Genomic DNA, 21,656 nt, shown 5'->3' with positions numbered 1-21,656 from the left:
GTCATCCGTTCTGATGCACGCAATCGAGCATGAATGAGTGTTGCTAAGTGCCAAAAGTATGAGTCATTAAAGAAACCTTGTAAAGCCTGTTAGAGTCTGTCTCTGTCTCTCTCTCTCTCTCTCTCTCTCTCTCTCACTCCCTCTCTCACTCCCTCTCTCTCTCTCTCTTCTCTGCCCCCTGCCAGGTTTCGGTACACCTGACTCTACAGTCCTTCAGACTACAGGCAGAGCGACGGGTGGGTCCTTTGCACAACCTGTTTGGTTACTCAGGTTACATTTATCTATCAGAAGCTGTATTACTGAGCACTGGAGCAAAGACAGCAGATTTGCCAGGAGCTTTGTGAAGAAAATCTACAGCTGCATCAGAAAGCTGAGCTCTCCCATCAGCCCCAGCAGGTAAGACTCTCTCTCACTGCGCCGTTAAAGTCTGCGTTCATCTGCGTACATCTTACAGTTACGAAAAAGAACATAAAAGAAGCACAAGTGCAAAGGACAATAAAACATGTAAACATGAGGAATTCCTCTTTGGGTGTTTTAAGCATCTCGATTATTTCTTGGCAGCGTGTGGTTTGGGAGCAGATGAAATGATCCTGACCATGTTTGGTATGCTGCCATTTAAGTGTGTTATAAGATGGAGTAATTCTGGAAATTGATGCTGTTTTCTTTGATCTCTGTTTAATTTCTCAAGTAAATATTTCACTGTACAAAAAAAATAAAATAAAATAAAACCCTCCATTTATTGCGATAGATCTTTGGATGTACACACTTTTTGAACTGAAAATATCTGGTGTTGAATAGCAGTGTTGTCTTGCTGAGTGGTCTTTACATTCACATGTTCTTTCATTTTTAATGCTGGTGGTGGTGTTTTTTTTATTGTTTTTTTGGCCTAAACTTCTGAGCTTCAGGTGTTTTCCCATAAATGTGTAGCTTGATAATATTACAACACATGCACTAACGAGTTGTTAGAGATGTTTTTCTGAATCAAGCCCTCAGTTAGGAGGGCATTTTCTAACCAGCTATGTACCATGAAAATCCCTTTTGCAGAGGGAGTGTCCTGTGTCACTTCATATCTCACTATAAGATGGCTATCTTACTAAGAAGTACCATCAAAGTGTTTGAAACATTCCTGGGATAGTTAACTATCTTCCTGCATTGTCCAGTAAAGGCCCAACAGTACAGAGGCTCAGTACCAGAGGACACGGGACATGAGCACCGTTGGTTGGAGTAGGTGCGGCCTTGCTGTGCTGTTGCTTTGTTTTAATGCATTTGTAGTGACAAAAAATGACATCAAATGCAATAACAATCACAATCAGTGTCAAAATAACACCTGCAGTTTCATTCCACGTTGGGATTTACTGTGTGGCTTTTGAAGTTAACTTGTTTTGAGTTGCGGTGATGAAAGTGTTTGGATTAGAATCAGAAACTGATTATTTATCAGTTGTTGTTTTTTTTGTGGTGGTAATCTGTCACAGAACAGAAAGGAGCGTTGCTCAGAGGAGACTGTTAATCCAATAGCAGCCTGATCCTACTTGTTAAAGGTGAAGAAAGGCTTGACTGAAAATGTGTGAAGATGAGCTGGGGGGGGGGGGGGGGGTATCCAGTAGGACCACATACTAATCTTTACTCATCTGAACGGACTGGTTTTCTTGCATTCACTCCAAACCCAGCATCATGGCCGACATTCCACTGGCATGAGCTGGTCCATCTCTATACACGCATGCATAATTAATGGGTCCAAAAGCTCCTCTGGCAAGAAGCCAGAGGGTTTAAATAAAGTTATTTGTCATGGAGACAACTAGAACAATGTCTACAGAATGAGAATGGGTTTGGTTTTAATCCATTTCCAGTTCACTTAAGGGATGTACAGGTGTGTCTCCACTGCAGTGTTGGTTCGCTTATCTCCTCCCTAATATTTAAATCAAGGTGTGGCTAATTTGCTAGTGAGCTAATGTGTGTGCTCCCTAGAGCTAAGCAACAAATGCCATGCTTACTGAAGGATGTGAGCTACATGTACACATATGTCAGCCTGTACGTGTGTAGGGAAAACTCAAACCTGTGGAGATTCCTCTGAAACCGGATACGAAATCAGCACCGGTAAACTTGCAGTAGGCTGCTGAGAGCTCGATATGAGTAATTAGTGAAGATGGTAGATATGGTGTTTTGTTTTATTTTTTTGTAGCAGTAAAGGGGAAACCCTGAGGGTCACCTCACAGCTTCACAGGGAGGTGCACTTTAGCATATATATATATATATATATATATATATATATATATATATATATATATATATGTGTGTGTGTGTGTGTGTGTGTGTGTGTGTGTGTGTGTGTGTGTGTGTTACAGGTGTGCAGCATTAAGAGAGAATCTAGTATTACTCCCTGTGGCTGAGTTAACCTCGTGTATCACAGGTTGCTCTCACCCGCATCCTCATCCTGCGTACCCTCATTTAAATAACCTTAATAAAACTTACTGCTCTAGCTTCAGACCTCTCTACAGACGTGACCCTCACATATAGCCTCTTACAGATGTGAGCCTCACATGTAGCCTCTCTACAGACGTGACCCTCACATGTAGCCTCTTACAGACGTGACCCAAAAGTATAGCCTCTTACAGATGTAACCCTTACACATAGCCTCTTACAGATGTGACCCTAAAGTATAGCCTCTTACAGATGTGAGCCTAAAGTATAGCCTCTTACAGACATGACCCTAAAGTATAGCCTCTTACAGACATGACCCTAAAGTATAGCCTCTTACAGACATGACCCTCACATATAGCCTCTTACAGACGTGATATTTTGAAGCCTTCCCTTTTCTGGTAGCTGCAGAAACAGTCATCTCTGGTTCTATCACACCCATCCAGACCACATATGTACAAACAGCTTTCTGGTCTTAGAATAAGAATTTAGATTTAGAAACAAAGAAACCCTGCTGATTTCATTAGTTCTGGGATGGGTTTATACTTAAATATCTAGAACGTGCGGCTCACACTGTCTGTACAGAAATGACACAGTGTTGCACACCTCTGTGACCATTTGGCAAAAAGGGAAACTGCATGTCATCAGAGCCATATATACATCATCTGCTTTGTGCACGTTGAGGGTTTTTCCCTCCTGGCATTTTATCTGATGCTTTCATCTAAAGCGACTTACAGTTATGACTGAGTACAACTTGAGTAATTGAGGGTTTAAGGGTCTTGTTCATGGGCCCAACAGTGGCGGGACCTGAACTGGCAACCTTCTGATTACTAGTCCAGTATCCCTGATTACTAGTCTGAGACACCACTGCACACTACAGCTGTTGTGAGAACTCAACCATGAATGATTTAGGCCACACACTGATCTTGAGTCAGAATCCCATCAAAATAAGCAGTTTTTACTAGGGTTAGGGCTGGGGCTAGGTTTAGGTTTAGGTTTAGGTTTAGGTTTAGGTTAAAGTGCATTACATCCTTGAGCTTAACAATCAACAGTTGAAACAGCACCCAAATGATATTCTGGAACTACATAAAATTTTGATTCAAACGTAATTGAACAGGCTTGTATTTTATTTTTGACAGATCATTTCAGGATTGTTCTTTGTGATATGCAGCTGTAATCACAGCTTAACATAATGGTAAGTAGATTCTTTTGGAAAATAAATTATCTTTATTCTCTTCTAATTCATTTGCAGGTATCTTACGTCTATTTGGTGATACAAGTGAAGTATGATATGATTTAGTATACAAGTTTGATAATAAAAGTCGAATATATTAATATAGAGATTAATCAACATGATTTTAAATAAAAAAAATTTGTGGAAATATTTTTTGTGGTATTTTTTTAACATTTCATTCTGCTTTGTATTATCTACCTTTTCCAGAACGGGGCATTTGGTGGTAGTGTAAATGTCCCAGACACTCACGGGTTGTTGGGGCTGGCGGAAGGAGGTACGCTGGGTGTTCAAATCCTGCGACACTTAAACATGTGAAAGACAAAGTTCTGAACACTGTAATACAATAGAATGTATATACTGTACATAATACATAGTTTGACTATGTTCAAAAATCAATTCCTCCTAAATATCATGTGATAATTACACAATATTACAGTGAGACTAGATGATAAGACGGAGCTGAAAACCTCACCTGGATCTCCTTCTGACGGAGAGGGCCAGACTTAGCTGACATCAGAGAAAGGCTAAGACTGTCCACAGCACGCACTTACTGAGCATCTTTTTGGTTTATGTAGATGACCAGATTGTCGCTGCCACAATTCACTTGGATCACCTTGGAAAAGATGAAGTGGAAGAATTGCTGAAGATCATTCATCGTTATGATAAGAACCTGGAACTGAAGACAAAAGCCGACCTAAATGCCAGACTGGTGAGCACCTCTAAAGCTAAACCACACAAAGAGAATCAAAGTCAAAATTAATTATACAGCACTTTTTACAACAGTTATTGTCACAAAGAAGTTTTACTAATGTTTGGCCCAAGAGACATTGTAGTCAATAGTTGAAGGACTTGGGGCCTGTACAACGGCTTGTACATGCAGAATATGCAATGCAGCCTGTAGTGGACAGTGGCACAGTTTTTGTTGTACTGGAACAACAAATACAGCTCACTGGATTTGAAGAAAAAGTAGAAAACGATGTTCAAACTGTCAAACATAATTCAAGTATTTATATTAATACTTGTTTAGAATTTGGCTGGCACAGAGCAATAAAGATGATAAACCGAACGTGTACTGATGATCCATTTACCCCTCTAATCTACCACTTTAATCTACCCCTCTAATTTACACCTCTCATTTTTTCCTCTTAGGGGATGGCCGATGTACTTTTGAATGCTGGAGCCCCAAAGCTTCAAGCACCATCACTTGACGTCCATGGGCCAAAAGGCAAGTTAAATGCCCCAAGCATCAAGGGTAACCTGGCCACTCCTTCAGTCAATGGAGAACTGCCACAGCTTGACCTGAAAAGCTCTACACCAGAGAGGCCTGATCTGAGTCTGGGGCAGAATGGCAAGTTCAGACTACCAAAAGTCAACATGTCTGGGCCAGATGTAAAGGGTGCTAATCTAGACGGCACCATCAGTACCCCTAATGTCAGTGTTTCTTCTCCAACAATTAGCTCTCCGAATGTCTCTGCTGAGGTTGGTAAGCCAGGCTTGACATATAAGCCTCCCAAGTTTAAAATGCCAAACTTTGGTTCTCACAGTAAAAAAACTAAAGTAGAGGGGGGACTGAAAACATCTACTCCAGAGGTAAAAGCAGACCTAGAGTCCCCAGATTTTAACCTGAAAGTTCCAAAAATTGATGGAGACCTCAAAGCGACAAATGTAGAAGCGGCACTCAAAGGCCCAAACCTGAAGGCAGATGTCCCTGACATCGAAGCTCCCTCAGGGAAAAGAAAATGGCCCAAATGGCATTACACAAAGGCAAAAACCAAGACACTGGGTGTTGGTGCAAATATCAAGACACCAGAAGGTGACCTCTCTGTACCAGAACTCAAAGCTGACGTCAGGACCCCAGATGTTAATGTGAATTTACCCAGTGCTGATCTCAGTGGCCCTGACTTTGATTCACCAAATTTTGACGTCAATGCTCCCTCAGGTAAAATGAAACTGCCCAAATTTAAGATACCAATAGGAAAATTGAAAGGACCATCAGTGGATGTTAACCAAGATTTGAAGACTCCAGATCTCAATCTATCTGCCCCCAAAGTAGATGCAGACATCAGAACCCCAAATCTTGATGTAGATTTCCCAGATGCGAATATTGAGGCTCCAGGTCTAGACATACCAACACGAGACATTGACATTGAAGCTCCCTCTGGCAAAATGAAGTGGCCTAATTTTAAGAAGCCTGCATTTGGAGCAAAGATAAAGGGACCAAATGTGGACATGGATCCTAGTGTATCTAAACCTGACCTAAGCCTCTCTGCCCCACAATTTAAAGGAGATATCAATGCCCCAGACGTACATCTGACTTTACCCAGAGCAGACATAGAAACTCCAGAAGCTGATCTGAAAGCACCCAAAATAAATGTTGATGCATCATCTGAGAAATACAAGTTCCCTACTCTCAAGATGCGAAAGTTAAACTTGCATAAACCAAAGGTGGCTGGGCCAAATCTAGATGCAGACATAAATACACCAAAGATGGATGTCTCATCTCCTGGTGTAAATGTGAACATGCCCAAAGTTGAAATGGATGAGCCAAACCTAGATGTAAAGTCACCCAAACTCCAGTTCTCTGGTGTAAACCTCTCAGCACCTGGAATAAAAGGAGATGTCAGTGCACCCACAGTCAATGCAGACCTCCCCAGTTCTGACCTTTGGACAGCAGATACACACCTGAAAACTCCAAATGTTGGTACCCCATCTGCAAAAGTAAAGGGGCCTCATTTGAAGAAAACCAAATTTACACTCCCTGCAAAAGCAAAAGCACCAAAAGTTGACACAAGTCTGCAAACACCAGATGTAGATGTGAACTTACCCACCGCAGATATCAGAGGGCCTGATTTAGACCTAACGCCTGACCTCAGTGTTTCTGCCCCAAACATGGACCTGAGCCTTCCAGAAGCAAACATCAAAGGCCCTGACGTAGATTTAAAAGCCCCAGATGGAAAATTGAAGACGCCACACTTTAAAATGCCAAAATTAAATCTCTCTGGGGCAAAGGTTAAAACCCCTAAGGTTAATGCCGATGCAGACCTAAGGGCACCAACAGTAGACATGAGGGCAGATGTCAAAGGGCCTGGTTTTAACCAAAGCACACCTAACATGGATCTCTCTGTGCCAAGGACAGATGCATACATGGCTGCTCCAGCTGTAGATTTAGATCTGCCCAATGCTGAATTCGGTGTTCCACACGCTAACATTGACGCCAAAACTCCAGGTCTCAATCTTTCTTCCCCAAATGTAGACGTGAGCTTGCCAAAAGGAAACTTTGAGAGCCCAGATGTAGATCTGAAAGTCCCAGACGCTGACATTGATGGTCCTTCTGGAAAGTTAAAGAGGCCACACTTTAAGATGCCCAAACTGAATTTCTCTGGGACAAAGAAAGATCCTAAAATAGATGCAAAAGCAGATGCAGACATCTCTTTTCCCAGGATTGATGGAAAAATGAATGCACCAGATATTGACCTAAATCTGCCAAAGGCTGAACTCAGTACACCTGATGTCAACATAAAAGCACCCAAAGCAGAAATGAATGTCCCTGATGTGGATGTCAAGGCTCCTGAAATAGAGGATTTCAATTTCAAAAAGCCCAAACCTATAAAAGTGAAGACACCAGACATTGATAGCAATAGTCCGGACCTCAGTCTCTCAGCCCCAACAGTGGAGGCAGAGCCCCTAAATGGCAAGTTCAACTTGCCTACAGCAGATCTCAAAAGTCCTGAGGTTGATGTGAAGCCTCCAGCTGTTGATGTCGATGCACCTAAAGGAAAGTTTACATTTCCAGCATTGAAAATGTCCCGATATTCTGGTCCAAAAGTGAAGTCTTCAGATGTTGACGTTTTTGCTGACATTGATGGACCAAACCTAAGCATGTCTGCACCCAGAGTTGAGACAGCCAATATGGATGTGAGATTACCTGCTGTCGATGCTGGATCTCCAGACATCAGTGCAGATGCTCTTAAAACTAAGTTTAAATGGCCATTCAGCAAGTCAAATTACGGAGCAAAGGGAACTAGTGAAGACTGCATCGATGCATTAGAGCTTGATGTTGAAGAGTCCGATGCTAATGTGACACTTCCAAAAAATATTCCAATGTTCAAGACACACAGACTGCCCAGTCACAGCATTGATGGCATGTTGATGCAAATGACGGGGACAGCTGACCTGAACAGTGACCCTATAGAGCCACCGTCAGAAAGATTACTGCCCCTGACTAAGATGGTGCTGAAAACATCACCTGCATCTCCTGCTAACAGAAAGGGCCAGACCCACCCAGTCGACATAAAAGAAAGGCTGAGGCTGTTCACAGCACGCTCTGCGAGTGAGTTCCCCACGCCCTCTGGGAAGGAGACACAGCCGGCGGCGGCAAGCCTTGAAGTTTCACCAGGTTTCACAAACCCTGATGACGCAGTGAACCCAGATAGTGAGGCAAATAAAATTTCTCTAAGTCTCGACAACATGCTTTGTTTGCCCACCAGATCTAATGAACATTAGCCTCAGATAAGCTAAACTATTCTGTCCATAAAACAGATCAGGACTAGAAATACAATGAAAAGGATTTTTATTCAAAAATTGACAATGAACTTGACATAATGCTTAATCTCTGTGTGGAATATCAGATCTCTGTTTCACTATGCAGTGTTTAAATCAAAAATATATTTTAAAACAAAAGCCTAATCTTGTGTTCTTATGTGGGTGGAGCTTAAATTAATACATGACTGTATAACAGGCCATTTATATAATATGCTTACATTAAGGTTGCAGCAATCGCAGTGTTTCTACAAAGTTAATAAGGTGAAGGAACATTTCTGCCTTTCCCTCTAAATATAAACCCTTTCCTGAACATGCACATTTAATATCTGATGTATTATATGATCTTATATGTTCCTCATGAGATACTTTAAATGTATATAAGCGAGTATTGTTGCTAATTGAGAAACTATGATACCCAGTCAGTCGTAACTCTGATGTTTGTATCTCAGATCTCAGTTTAAAGTGTTTAAATATTCTGTAGCTGCCTAAAAATGATTTTTGAAAAACACTGCAATAAATATTTTTTTCAATAAATCTAATTTTTAAGGTAGCAGTTTAGTCATGTTTGGTTTTTTGTCATTTGTAACACGATTGCCCCAGCGGTAACCATATAATAATATCGATCTTTACCTAATCTTAATAAGTCACATGGACTTTATTTTTAAATGATGGCAACTTAAAGCCTAATATCAGTTGTTTATTTATGAATGTAGAAAACAGCAAATATCACACACAGTCACAACCCCTTACACACACACACACACACACACACACACACACACACACACACACACACACACCATATGATTTCAACCTTATTACATATCAATGAAGATCAATGACAGTTCAAATCAAGTTAGAAACGGTATTACTTTGGGGATCTCTAATGGACATCCCCAGCTTAGACCAACTTTCTTTCCATAGTCAGTTCAGTGCTGCTTCTTCAAAAAAGGCTTTTAAAGACCAAAAAATAAACATAAACTAGTCGAGGAAAAAGTGGTTCTGAGTGCATTTCACTCCATTAAACCATTAAATACAGAGCAGAGAGTTTTCATTACAGAGTCCTCAGACTAGATAGGGGCAAGACAAGGGCTACAGATGCTCAGAAACCATCTAAGTATTTAAATCATCTTTAAGTGTTTAAACTGACTCAGACTGTGTAACACCTCCATGTTCTGTCATCATGCAGACAATAAAAGATTATATACAAATCCACACAGTTCAGAGAGATCGCTTTAAGTCCTTTAGATTAGTTGTCTAATTCATAATTCATATCAGATTCGAATACATTTCTCCTATGTGGTCCCAGTTTAGCCTTCAACATTTTAATCTCTAACTAACCATAATTATGAATTTGCCCAGAACAACAGCTATAACGTTTCTTTAAAAACAAACAAAACAGATTCTCAATTATTTGTGAAAGTTTCAGTAATGCCACCTCTAACCCTCCTGAAATAAAAACAAGCAAATCAAAAGAACACCGAAAATATGTATAGATCACCATATATCATGCAAAACATTGACATTCTTTGATAAATGTTAAGATAACTTATTAAAATAGTTCTTGTGTCATGGTTTATGTGTGACGTTTCTAAACGGAAACTAATTCCAGCCTCAAACGGACCTGTAGAAGTGTGCAGTGGAGGTTTCTATCCAAAAACCCTTCACCTGTATGATGTGTGGTTCTTTAGCACAGTTACATACAACAGGTACTCAGGCCTAAACTGGGACTTTAAAATAAAGATGTGACTGACACGCTCTTGTAAAAACAGAAAAACAAACAAACAAGAAAAAGGAAGTTGTTCACAGCTAAACTCAAGGATGGAAAGGAAATAACAAACCTTGCTGTTTGGAGATGTGTGTGATGACCTTATTAGGAATGTCTGCTTTGGATTTGTACTTAATAGGCTGTCAGACACAAAACACTCAGTTGTAAAGTATAATTCCCCACTCTTAGAGGCCTTCCTGAATTCTGAAGTCAGTGGTCTGACTGTGACTGTGTAGGCGTGTCAGTCTTTGCTGGGCTCTTGCATGACCTTATGAATATTAATTATAATGAATATTAATATGCCCATATTAATTAAAATGATCATATTATTAATGTACTCATAGGACTGTTGACTGTACACTAATGAATACAGAAAAAGCTGATATATCTATGTATTTATAGATACATACACAAAATATGCAGAATTCTCCTGGACTTTTTTAAAAATGGTATTTGGAAAAGAGGCCAATGGGACCTTTTTTCTAAACAGCAGACTTCATGTCACTGTGATGGGAACGATTCACTGCTAGCTTGTTTGGCTAAACTGCTCCAGTCTGGTTTAAACTGCTGTGCATTACGTTCCTTCAGACCAGTTCAGCGTGCTACCAGTTCCACACAGGAAAGTGTGGCTGCTCTTGAAAAGGAAAAATTCAGACCACGTAAAGTGAGCACCCTATTCAAACGTAAACAACGTGAAGTCCGGCGAGCACATATCCCAGGAATGTGTCCATCTGGAGTGCCGTCCAGTTCCGCTGCACATCCCATCCCATCCTAGGACCTAAGAGCACGGACCAGCTCCTCTCTCTCCCTCTCTCTCTCTCTCTCCCTCCCTCCCTCTCTCTCTCTCTGAGCCGGTCTGGGAGTCATCCTCACATGCCTCTCACTAGTGTGACTTTCTCCAGCGCAAAGGCCAGTCGTTCTCCACCCACTGCTGTAGGAGCCTCAGGACGTCGATGCGCTGGTACTGTTGGCAGAGCTTGGTGAGTTCCGTGACCGATTTCTGGCTGTAGCGGAACAGGAACTCCTGTGTGGGGCTGTGCAGGGCGGAGCCGCGCATCCGCTGTTCCAGAAACATCAGCTCGTCGTAGCTCATGCCCCAGCGGCTGGCAAAGTTCTTCCAGTTCTTGACGGTGCAGTAGGTGGTGTCCAGCTTCAGACGCAGAGACGACAGCAGGTCCTCATCGTCCAGCAAGTCGCTGATCTTTGGGGCTGGCACGGAGCACAGGTACTTTTCACAAGAACTGGACAAGCACTGGAGGTCTTTGGTGAAGTCTGAGGTTAAGAAGAGAAACAAGGGTGGAAAATCTTTGTGTTTAACTGAATATGTAATTATGAGTCAGGTGATGGGCATACTGTGTTCATCTCCTTTGATAATCCTTCATGTGATATATTAGAGCATGCTAGAGATATGCTAGTGTTATCATCTTGGCTTCAAAAAGCAAATAATAGAAAAGTATATTGATCAAAGACTTTATAAAAAAAAGGTATGGAAATGATAGTGTGTACCTGGAGTTATGGATCCTGGACAGATAAATTCACTGGCTTCATTTTCAACAGGCTGGAAGAGAAGTAAATGAGTTTCATGTATTATAAAACAATACAACAAAACCAGAAAGATAAACACATCACGCATCACTGCTGTGCTACACTAAAAATATCCATGTGAATAATGATTCAAACACAAACCAATCCCCCCACCTTCAACAGGAAAGGTTAGGAGGAAACCACCAGCAAGGTCACTGTCATGAGTCAACACAGTAGCACATTCCAGTACTCAGAGAACAACTGCTATGGAAGAAGCGAAACCTTTTGCTTAACACCCAAAAAGAAAAAAACCCACTCACAGCATGGTGGTTTTTGTGCCTCTAAGAATAAACTGCCTACAGGAAGCTAGTGTGTGATGCAAGATCACCTGAGACTTGCTAAGGCTTTATTGCTTCAGCACATCAGTCATTTACAATCAAAATAAAGGGTACACAGTTAGCTCAGAGACCTTAGGAAAATTTGCCTGAACTGTTCTGACCTCTGACCAGTAACTCTGGATTAAAAGCAATGCCCTCATTAAAGGCAATATGTAAGATCAATATGTAGGTCAGAGGGATGCAGTGTGGACTAGTGGCAATATTGAGTTATTCCCGAGTACAGCCATCATCTCAAAGTCTCACCTACCTGTTGGATTCTATCTGTGGGTGTTCTGAGGTATCTCGGAGGCACTGAACTGAGCTGCAGTGTTATGTTATCTGTGGAGAGGACATCAGAGAATATGCCAGATCACAAAGCATGTTCCCATTAGCTGATAACAGATATTCAATTCAGCCATTTGTATAAAGAAACATACATGACAATATGGACATCTAGAGACAACAGCATGTCACAGCCAGACACAACGTAAGCAAATGTCTTTTATCTGAGAGTCCTCAAAATTATAAAGACATGCGTATATCGTTTTAAGGTCACACGAGTGTGCTACATGATGAGTTAAGCCTTCGTGTTGATGTCTCAGAGTACTCAAAGCAAGACCTAACAGTTATAAGAGCACTTATCCCTCAATAAATTATTATCCTAAATTAGGCTTCTCAGGCAATATCAATTATATAAATTATATGCTAATAGGAAACATGTAGTATTTGAATTACGGAAGTTTGTTGTCTTTGTGTGTGGTCGTACGAATGTAAACCACAGATGTGGTTGTTCTCATCTCTATAAATTATGTAGTGCAATGGAATCTATTAATTGGTGGATATGTTGTTAATAATAAATTAATTGTAATTCTAAATTAATTGCTGTTAATAATACATTAATCATATTGTGATTACCTTTGGGGCTGAGGGAAATGTGTAATGATAATCTTTCTTTATTCAGCAATTTTCATTTTGAGTCCAAAATCTCAAAGTATTTTACATAAAGAAGATTAATCAAGGTTTTTGCAATAATAAAAGTACATTAATAATAAATGAAATTATTATACATTAATACAAAAATAAAATAATTAGAAAAAAGATCTGATAAACTATAGGTTTACCAAAAGCAGTCATTTATAATCTGGATTTACGCATTCCTAATTATCTCTGGAATTGAAGCAATCAAGTAGAACTGCATTAGATGAGTAAAATGGTCAATATAGACTATAGCTATTGGTGAAATCACTTCGAGCGTTTATCTGACGCTTTTATCCAAAGCCACTTACAGTTATGACTGAACACAGCTTGAGTAATTGAGGGTTAAGGGTCTTACTCGGGGGCCCAACAGTGGAAACCTGGCAGTGGTGGGTCTTGAACTGGCAACCTTCTGATTACAAGTCAGGTACCTTCACCACTGAGACACCACAGATGAAACATCACATTTTCTGTGAAATTCAGAAAAAGGGGGGGGGGGGGGGTAACTGGGATGCCCTAACTGGACAGTTAAATGCCAGAGCTCATCACTTATTTATGTTTTTCTTTTGCTATGGTAATATTATGAGTCAACCAAGAAAAGGGTGGGGGAGGGGTAACGTGGTCTAGGCTTGTAAAGAGATGGGGAGGGGCATCCCTAAAATATTTGCATGCTTGTAACATCACAGTGCATTAGTGTCCTGCACAAGTTCTGCTTTTCTTGCTGTTATGTTTTTTTGGAAGCTGTTTGAGGCTTTAATATGTTGTTAAATTGACAATGCCAAAATGTTTCGAGTGAAAGCCACGACAAAACAGAGAAGTATTTTCAGCTCAAAATACTTGAGTAAGTGAATGAATGAATGAATGAATGAATGAATGAATGAAGCCTGACCAGAGAATTCCTGGAGAGGAGAAATTACGCTCTGTAACATCTTCCATGTTTGTCAGACACTAGAGGTGCCCGTGAGAATCCAAAATGAATGTGGGTGAATGGATAAGAACAAAAAATTTAAATATTTTCTCACCACTTGGTCAGGATCTTACTTGAGTTCTGGACAGTAGCTGTACGCATTACACTAAAAATAGCAAAGAAATGTGACTTGTATATTTCTGCCTTTTTTGGGTAAACAACAGACGGGTTTGGGGCAGAAGGACACTTCTGCTACTGAGGGCTAATTGGCTGGTGTGCCGATACATTTACATTTATATTTAGCAGTTTCATTTAGCGTTTATATTTACATTAAATAATTACATTTAATGTTTACATTCATATTTAACGTTTTATTTGATTAAAAAGACTGTGGAACATTGAGGTAAGTATTAAATCCCCTTTAAAGAAGTGCTGTATGTCTCAACCCTTTAACAGAAAGTGACAGTCACATTATGACTCAGGCTTCTCTAGACTCCACCCCCTTTCTGGACCATCTGGGCAAAAACACATGCCACAGGTCAGCCAATCAGATTGTTTCTGACTGACAGCTATTTAAGATGTTGACTGTATCTAGTGAGCTCTGGAAGCAGGAAGTTGACTGAGTCATTTCTAAATTTATTGTTTCCAAAAAATTGAGTTATCAAAGTGTTACGAAGATCCTTATCTTTGGTGTCACATTTAAGGACTGCTTTCGGTAAAAACTGTCCTCCTTTCAGCAAGAACTGTACTATGAACTGAACATAGTGGTGTTTGGGTGGTTATAATGGTTTTCACAGCTTGCCAGTCTGCAGGATGCCATGCCAACCCTGTACAACTGGGTTACCATGCGAACCCTGTACTAGCTAGGTAGGCATTTAGCAGTCACAACAGAACAAAAATTAAACTTGAATGAAAATAAAAATTTGTCCTTTTTGAAGTATGTCACATTATTTTGAAGAACTTCAAAAACGAGGTCCTTGATTTCCACGTACAGATCCACACTGGCCTGGACGATAGGTGTGTTAAGATCACGCATCTCGCTGTACACAGGGAACATGTACCAAGTGCTCACAATTCACTGTTCAATCATTTTTCAGTCACTTCAAGAATGTCCCTGGCTAAAGAAAAAAAATACTCTCAGTTGGTAAACCTGATTCCACAAGAGTGAGTCTTGAGTTAGTGCAATAAAGCTTCCTCAGAATGTTCCTGTTTACCTCTGACTAACTGTTCACTAACATATATACTCTGTGTTTCAATGTGACAAGTATCGCATCGATACTCAGAAGTTTCTCATTACACGACGTATGCGAAAATTCATTATTTGTGAGACGGCGTCAGTACGACTGGCCTTGCAGGGCTGGTGTTTGAGCGACTCTGTTACAGCTGCTTGAAAGGGAAGTCTGACATCTTTATGCATACGAGCTGCTCGTTGGTCATATTGAACAGACAGCATGGTGGAGAGAAAGAAGGGGCGTCAGTACCTTGTGGGTCGGTGACTTGAACAGGGTAGTTTGACTTCAGCGACTGAGACTTGAGAGAGGAAAGAAAAAAAACACATGAACCATCACCTTCATTCATCAGAGACATTACACAAAGAACAAACACCCCCACACATGCACACAGCAACCTGACACTAAGACAACATTTCTTTTATCTCAGATAAGTGCCTCATAGTGCCTCATAGTGCAGCCAGGGGAAGAAAGAGAAAGACTTGTGTGGGATAATAAGACAGGGCATGCTGGGACACATCGACTTCTGGAGCATCCCTGCTCCCCAAGCATAAAGACGACCTGGTGCCTCCATTTTAATACGGGACACCTGGCACGTTTTAATGCTCTTAAACACTGAAAATGTCGATCTGCTTTGTGGCCGGGTGAGTAATAATCTAAAACATTAGGACATTCTGTGTAGTAGATGAGACATTTATCACATTTCCTCTTCTGCACTCTACCCATATGATCTGTAATTTGCATCAGATGAGTGAAAATGAATGTGCGTATTTATATAAATAGCTGTACATCAGTAGCAGTAAATGATACATGGCTATAAGGTAGAAGATGTAAGGTTGTTAGGTTAGTGAAAGAAAATAACTTACCATGTCAGTTATGAAACTGCTGGGATCTGTATCCTCAACTGGTTCAGAGGCCATCCTCCCTACTAAACACACAACACCACTCAGCAACTGACACAGCAATAATAACGCGAGAGAAGAAGGAATGCACATGCACCCACACGCCCACACACAGGCATTACGATATCTGTTCGTGGTATGGTGTGGTTCAGCTATACCCTGCCCCATTGGGAGCGCACGCCGCATGCATTTCTGCTAAAGTGGAATGAGCGGGAGGGTTTCACATGTCAGTCACCCGTTTTAAAAGGTCTAAAGATGTGCTCTATGCAAACTTCCACCCTGAGCTCCTGCAGGGACACAATGTTTCTCCGTGTTGCGTGGCTTTGCCACGTATAATGACCTCACTGCCTAATTATCGTGAGGCACCTGTAAATACACGCAGATTATGTTCCACTTTGATGACAGCTACTGCTGTTGCCTTGCCTGTGTCTTTTTTAAGCGTCTCACTGTGTCAGAGTTTCCCCTGTCTGTGTGTAGCAGCGCTACTAAAGGCATCCAGCCATGAACGTGAAGTTCACGGCATCATTTCCAACCTCCCACCACTAGGACTGCAGTGCCCCAGTGCACTGAGAACTGAACGTGTCTACAGCAACATCTCTAAATGTTTATTTATTCATTATTTATTTATTTTGCGTCCCTGGACCTCCTAGCCTACCCCCACGGAGGAACCAAAGAGCGTGTGAGTGGTTTGAACTGCGATACTGCTAAAAAATACAGGGCATCTGTTCAGTGTTACACGAATGACATTAGTAAAGAACCTGAGCACACATCATCCTTGATGTAACGCTCTCACTTTGCGCTCATGTTGGCTATGTTGGTACATCTTTTTTTTTCCACCAGCGTACCATTGCTAAAATCTGACCATACATGTCTGTCTCTCTCTCTCTCTCTCTCTCTGCATAACCTCATCTTCCCTTCAAGATGGTCAGAAAAACTAGATATCATTCACTCATTACACCTTATCTTCAGAAATATTAACGAAACTTCCTGTAAAGTACCTCACACATTTGGAAATCAGACTGATCTGTCTTATCTTCTGATCATCTACAAACCCACTCAAGCTCTCGCATCTTCCACAGCTGGTTCCTCAATCTTTCCACACGCAACCTTCACATTTTCCACACTTGTTCCACACTTGCTACACACTTGGGAACACTCACATGTCCAGCAATTTAATTCTCTATTCAATTCCAATCTTAAAACATAGCATGTCCTATTTAATGTTAATGTGATACATCTCATATGTGATATCTGTATAATAGCTCAAACCCCACCAAGACTGAAGTAGCTTCTCCCACAGATATGAGTCACTTTGAGTGGTGAATGTAGTCTTTTGGAATCATTAAATATTTAAAAACCCTGAAACTCTACAATAACAGTGAGATGGTGCAGTGAGTTTATTAATATCTCTGGTCAAGTGGGGAAGTTGAAATGACTGTTGTCCTATCTTAGAGTATGATTTTCATATTCTAATGTCACAGAAACAGAAGATTCATCAGTTTTCCTTAGAAATAACTGCCATAGCATTCTGATTGAGGGTGGGGTTGGGCGTGTTCTGAATGAGGGGTGGGGTTTTGGGTGGGGTTTATGGGTGTTCTGAATGAGGGGTGGGGTTTTGGGTGGGCTTGGGAGTGTTCTGAATAAGGGGTGGGGTTTGGGGGTGTTCTGACTGGGGGTGGGGTTGGGAGTGTTCTGAATGAGGGGTGGGGTTTTGGTTGGGGCTGGGAGTGTTCTGAATGACAGGTGGGGTTTGGGGGTGTTCTAAATGAGCGGTGGGGTTTTAGGTGGGGTTGGGAGTGTTCTGAATGAGGGGTGGGGTTCGGCATGTTCTGAATGAGCAGAATTCTTCACTCAGGTATTTCAGCTTCATCTCTCTTCTTCAAGCACGTCAGAATTTTTTCAACAAGCTTCTAGGACTCTGAGCGATCAGCACAAAACACCAAGTACACCTCCGACAGCTCTCTCAGTATGTCCTGTCTTTGATCAAAGCAAACAAAACACAACTCCAAAAATGACGAAACACAGGCTTGACTAGTGACAGCCAGGGTCCGGAGGACTCCTGGTGGTTCAATTAGCAGATGTCAAAATCAGGCTGCAGCAACCACAGAGGTTAAGATATGAAACATGAACACTAAACCAGGGCAGAAATGTCCCTGTAGGCCTAACCTCCGAAACAGGAAAGAGAAGAGAGACACACCACCATATACAGAGAGTGTGTTCACAAGACATGTGAAGAGGATGAAACACGCAGTGCTGAGGCTACAGAGAACATGTCCATACAGCGGCAGTGTTACAAGAATCTTTTACTCCAGCTCCTTTTTTGATGTAAAAAAAGAACAACAGATTCTGTAAGGACCTTTTTTATCCCGAAGAAGGGATTTACTTTCTTACTTTCCCCTGCGCGCTAGCCTGGAGACTCTTAAATCAGCTCGACATTGTTTCTGTTCAGCAGAGGGAATGTGATGAGCGTGTCGCTACTTGTTCTGGATGAACTTGAAGAGATGAAATGTAACCCACATCAGAACACATTGCTGCGGGGCTGCCCTTTGCCTGGGTGGGTTACAGTTAGGCCCACGAGCTGGCCACCCGTCGATGTGCATCTACAGAATTGGTACTTTCACGCGCAGAGCCAGTGGCGTTCTTGATAATGGAACACTAACACTTTTGTTCATACACAAAAACTACACAAAGAATTAAACCGTTACGTCATCTAATTTTGCATTGTGTGGCTTTTCTCGTGGTTCTGAAATGCCCGGTACAGTCAGGTTTCCCCAAACACGGTCCATCTTAACAGTGTGTGTTAGAGGTCCAACAGTTGACTTGTTAAGGAAGGAGAGTCGACTGTAGAGTGCAAGACTCATGTCCACAAACACAAACAAAACACCTTTAACAGAGCACAGTCTGTTAAAACACCGAGTACAGGCCAGTCCATTTTATATGAGTTTTAACAAAAAAGCATTATCAAAAGAACTGAATTATTTGTGGAGACTGGAACCACCACTCGCTGTAATATCTACCGATTCACAATAACAGCAGAATATGTTTTAACAATAAAAACGGGAGGTTCCCAGATGTGCAGAGAACGTGCAGGAGTTTAGGTTACTTACCAAATAGCTTGTTGCATATCTTCAGACTGGTCATATTTGTGCCGAACATATACTAGGTGTCCGTTACACGAGGATGCAAAGCCCCGCCGACATGGGAGCGCGCGGGTGAGTCCTTCACTCCGTGACCGGCGCGGCGCGCGATGACACGAAGGGTAGGGAAGATCACGGAAATCTCCAAATATTCGCCCCAGACTTGCCACGAGCTTCACGTATTTCGTCTGAGGTCGAATATGCTGAAATTCGAAGTTCGCAAATGATACAACCAACGTGTGTGATGCCAAAGTGTGTGTGTTTTAAAGCCCGTGTGGAGAAGTCAAACCCGGAGAGTCGCGAGCCCCGGTAGCCTTACGGTCACGGTCACCTGCATGCGCACAACACGACTACTTCTACTTACTCACGCACGCAGGAGCATACTGGAGAACTGAACATGCACGAAAAAAGGAAGTTATTACTCCTCCGTTCTGTTGTGGCGGAAACTGAGGTGGTTCCCAGAAGCGAAGGTCCGAAATGGGCATCAAACCAAAACTAGAGCATGACATTCCAGAGTGTGTGCAGCTGCTTTCAACGAACCCAACTGCAGGGGTTATATATAGGCATTTAGTTCTATATATATATATATATAGGCATTTAGTGACATTTAGTTCTATAACCCCTGCATTTAGTGATTTAGTTCTATAACCCCTGCATTTAGTGACATTTAGTTCTATAACCCCTGCAGTATATATATATATATATATATATATATATAGGCATTTAGTGACATTTAGTTCTATAACCCCTGCATTTAGTGATTTAGTTCTATAACCCCTGCATTTAGTGACATTTAGTTCTATAACCCCTGCAGTATATATATATATATATATATATATAACTAAATGCATATATAACTAAATGCAGACTGCATATAGACGCGATCGTCACTAATTCTTAACTGAGAATGAACCTCTAATTTCAGAAATTCCAGACAGCGATATGAACTGGATTTAACCTATTTCTGCGTATATTTAATGAAAATATTCAAATCTGGATTTATACGTCAATGTTTGCATCCGCAAAAAATAACATTAAAAAGGTGGAAAGAGGAGACAAATTCCTCAGAAGAGGTAGACGCAAGATCCGATTACAGGATCAAACACCAGAAGCAGACATAATATTTGTTACCTTTACATAATTCAAAAATCGACATATAAACTCCTCAACGTATATAAAGTACAACAATGTAAGTAAAGTGTAACGGACTCTATCCGTTACATCTGTCTTTTGCACAAAACATATATTATGTTGTTTGTTGCAGTTTATTACATAATATATGAACAAAGCAAATGTCATTATTTTCTAATTGTGGTCAACAGACGCTGCGTTTCATCCTGTCACCACAAGGTGGCACTGCACGCTCTCAGCTACAAAGAATTCTAGCAAAGTGAATAACGTTTCTTTCTGTTGGCTTTAGATGAGAATGCAAGGCTGGACAGCTACAGTATATAGATTTGGAAATTGGTTGTATCCAGAGGGACTTACATATATATTTATCCAAATGACAGTGAGATGGATTAAGTGTTCATATGTAAAATAAACACTATCTGGAACGACATTTGGGGCACTGATGGAGAAATATGTATGCTGTCAGTATTACCATAAAACCTGCGTAAACATATTTTACAGCTGTGATGTTCTGTCGGTTCTAGCAACGTTGGTAGCTGTTTTCTTATGTTTTTCTCCATATTTTTGCTTTTCATCATCTGTTGCTCTCTTCTTCTCCTCTCTCCATCAGTGCATGGGATTAGATGTGCCCATGTATAAAGGTGACATTACTCCTCTACGGAACTGCCAGGTGGGTAATTAGCTGTGAGCCAGAAGCCAAGTACAGCATTGTTCCTAGTGACTCTGTGCAACCTGTGGCTATGTATTGCTCACCATGTCTCACATTATTCTCTCTGAGCTCTGTGAAAGTGTCAGGGGGGTGCAACAGTCAAATCCAACCAAGGAGAGAAGGGACGAAGGATCACATCAAAAAGTAACCCATGATTGAACATGTGCTATTCACAGAACTGTCTCAGATACAATGGAAAAAAGAAGTCACACTGCAGACAGAGAGAGAGAGAGAGAGAGAGAGAGAGAGAGAGGGTCAAAGAGAAAGGGAGAAAGAGAGAAAAGGACAGATAGCAAGAAGAGAGACAAACACAAAAAGAGAAATGAGAATTTTAAAAACAGTGAAAGATAGGAAATAGTCACATGATCTATATGTCGAATAGAAAAAGTAGAAAATGAGTAAACAGTATTATGACGAAAGGTTCTTTATCTGCCAGCCAGCAGGAGGCGCCATACTACCACAACATGCAGGAGGAATCCTTTATCTTTTAAACACTTCCTCTCAAATCCTTGATCAGTTCCTTGTATCCCAACAATGCCAACGGTCAGAGGAGTGTTTGCTAATTCTATATACCACATGTGTCGCTGGTAAAATTCATCCTTACTGGAGCGCGAATGACTGCGCAGGATCCCTCGTTATTCTCCCGTAACAACACGGTACCTCCAGCAAGGTCATTACTCAGCAGGGACGCAGGAACAGTGCTGGAGTATTTATGAACCAAGTCATCCCACATACAAAAGTCATGGCAGACGGGGAGGCTTCCCTCACTTAACAAATGAAGAGATATGTGACAAATGCAAGGTAAA

At 41.2% G+C, this 21,656-nt stretch overlaps 2 protein-coding genes across 3 annotated transcripts; one reads left to right on the top strand and one right to left on the bottom strand.

Moving 5' to 3' along the window:
- Nucleotides 1-241: 241 nt before the first annotated feature.
- Nucleotides 242-8,741, top strand: LOC145659454 (uncharacterized). Of its 2 annotated transcripts, XM_081722160.1 has the most exons (6): nt 246-396; nt 2,343-2,407; nt 3,555-3,610; nt 3,857-3,923; nt 4,225-4,358; nt 4,799-8,741. In XM_081722160.1, the coding sequence occupies exons 3-6, from the start codon at nt 3,608-3,610 to the stop codon at nt 8,150-8,152; spliced, it is 3,558 nt and encodes a 1,185-aa protein (XP_081578286.1). In that variant the 5' UTR covers nt 246-396; nt 2,343-2,407; nt 3,555-3,607; the 3' UTR covers nt 8,153-8,741. The 2 variants fall into 2 exon arrangements, with proteins under 2 accessions (XP_081578285.1, XP_081578286.1); XM_081722159.1 differs by lacking the exon at nt 2,343-2,407 and having other exon boundaries at nt 242-396.
- A 128-nt stretch (nt 8,742-8,869) lies between these two features.
- On the bottom strand, nt 8,870-19,479 carry edaradd (EDAR-associated death domain). Its single transcript, XM_027032483.3, has 6 exons — nt 18,981-19,479; nt 15,838-15,899; nt 15,224-15,272; nt 12,129-12,199; nt 11,466-11,517; nt 8,870-11,231 (listed from the first exon to the last, which is right to left on the bottom strand). Exons 1-6 carry the CDS (start codon nt 19,027-19,029, stop codon nt 10,843-10,845), a joined length of 672 nt encoding a protein of 223 aa, XP_026888284.2. The 5' UTR covers nt 19,030-19,479; the 3' UTR covers nt 8,870-10,842.
- Between the last annotated feature and the right edge of the window lie 2,177 nt (nt 19,480-21,656).

This window comes from Electrophorus electricus, chromosome 10 (assembly GCF_041902795.1).
Source record: "Electrophorus electricus isolate QZ-2024a chromosome 10, ASM4190279v1, whole genome shotgun sequence".
Taxonomy (NCBI): Eukaryota; Metazoa; Chordata; class Actinopteri; order Gymnotiformes; family Gymnotidae; genus Electrophorus; species Electrophorus electricus.
This window is presented reverse-complemented; position numbering and strand designations above follow the sequence as displayed.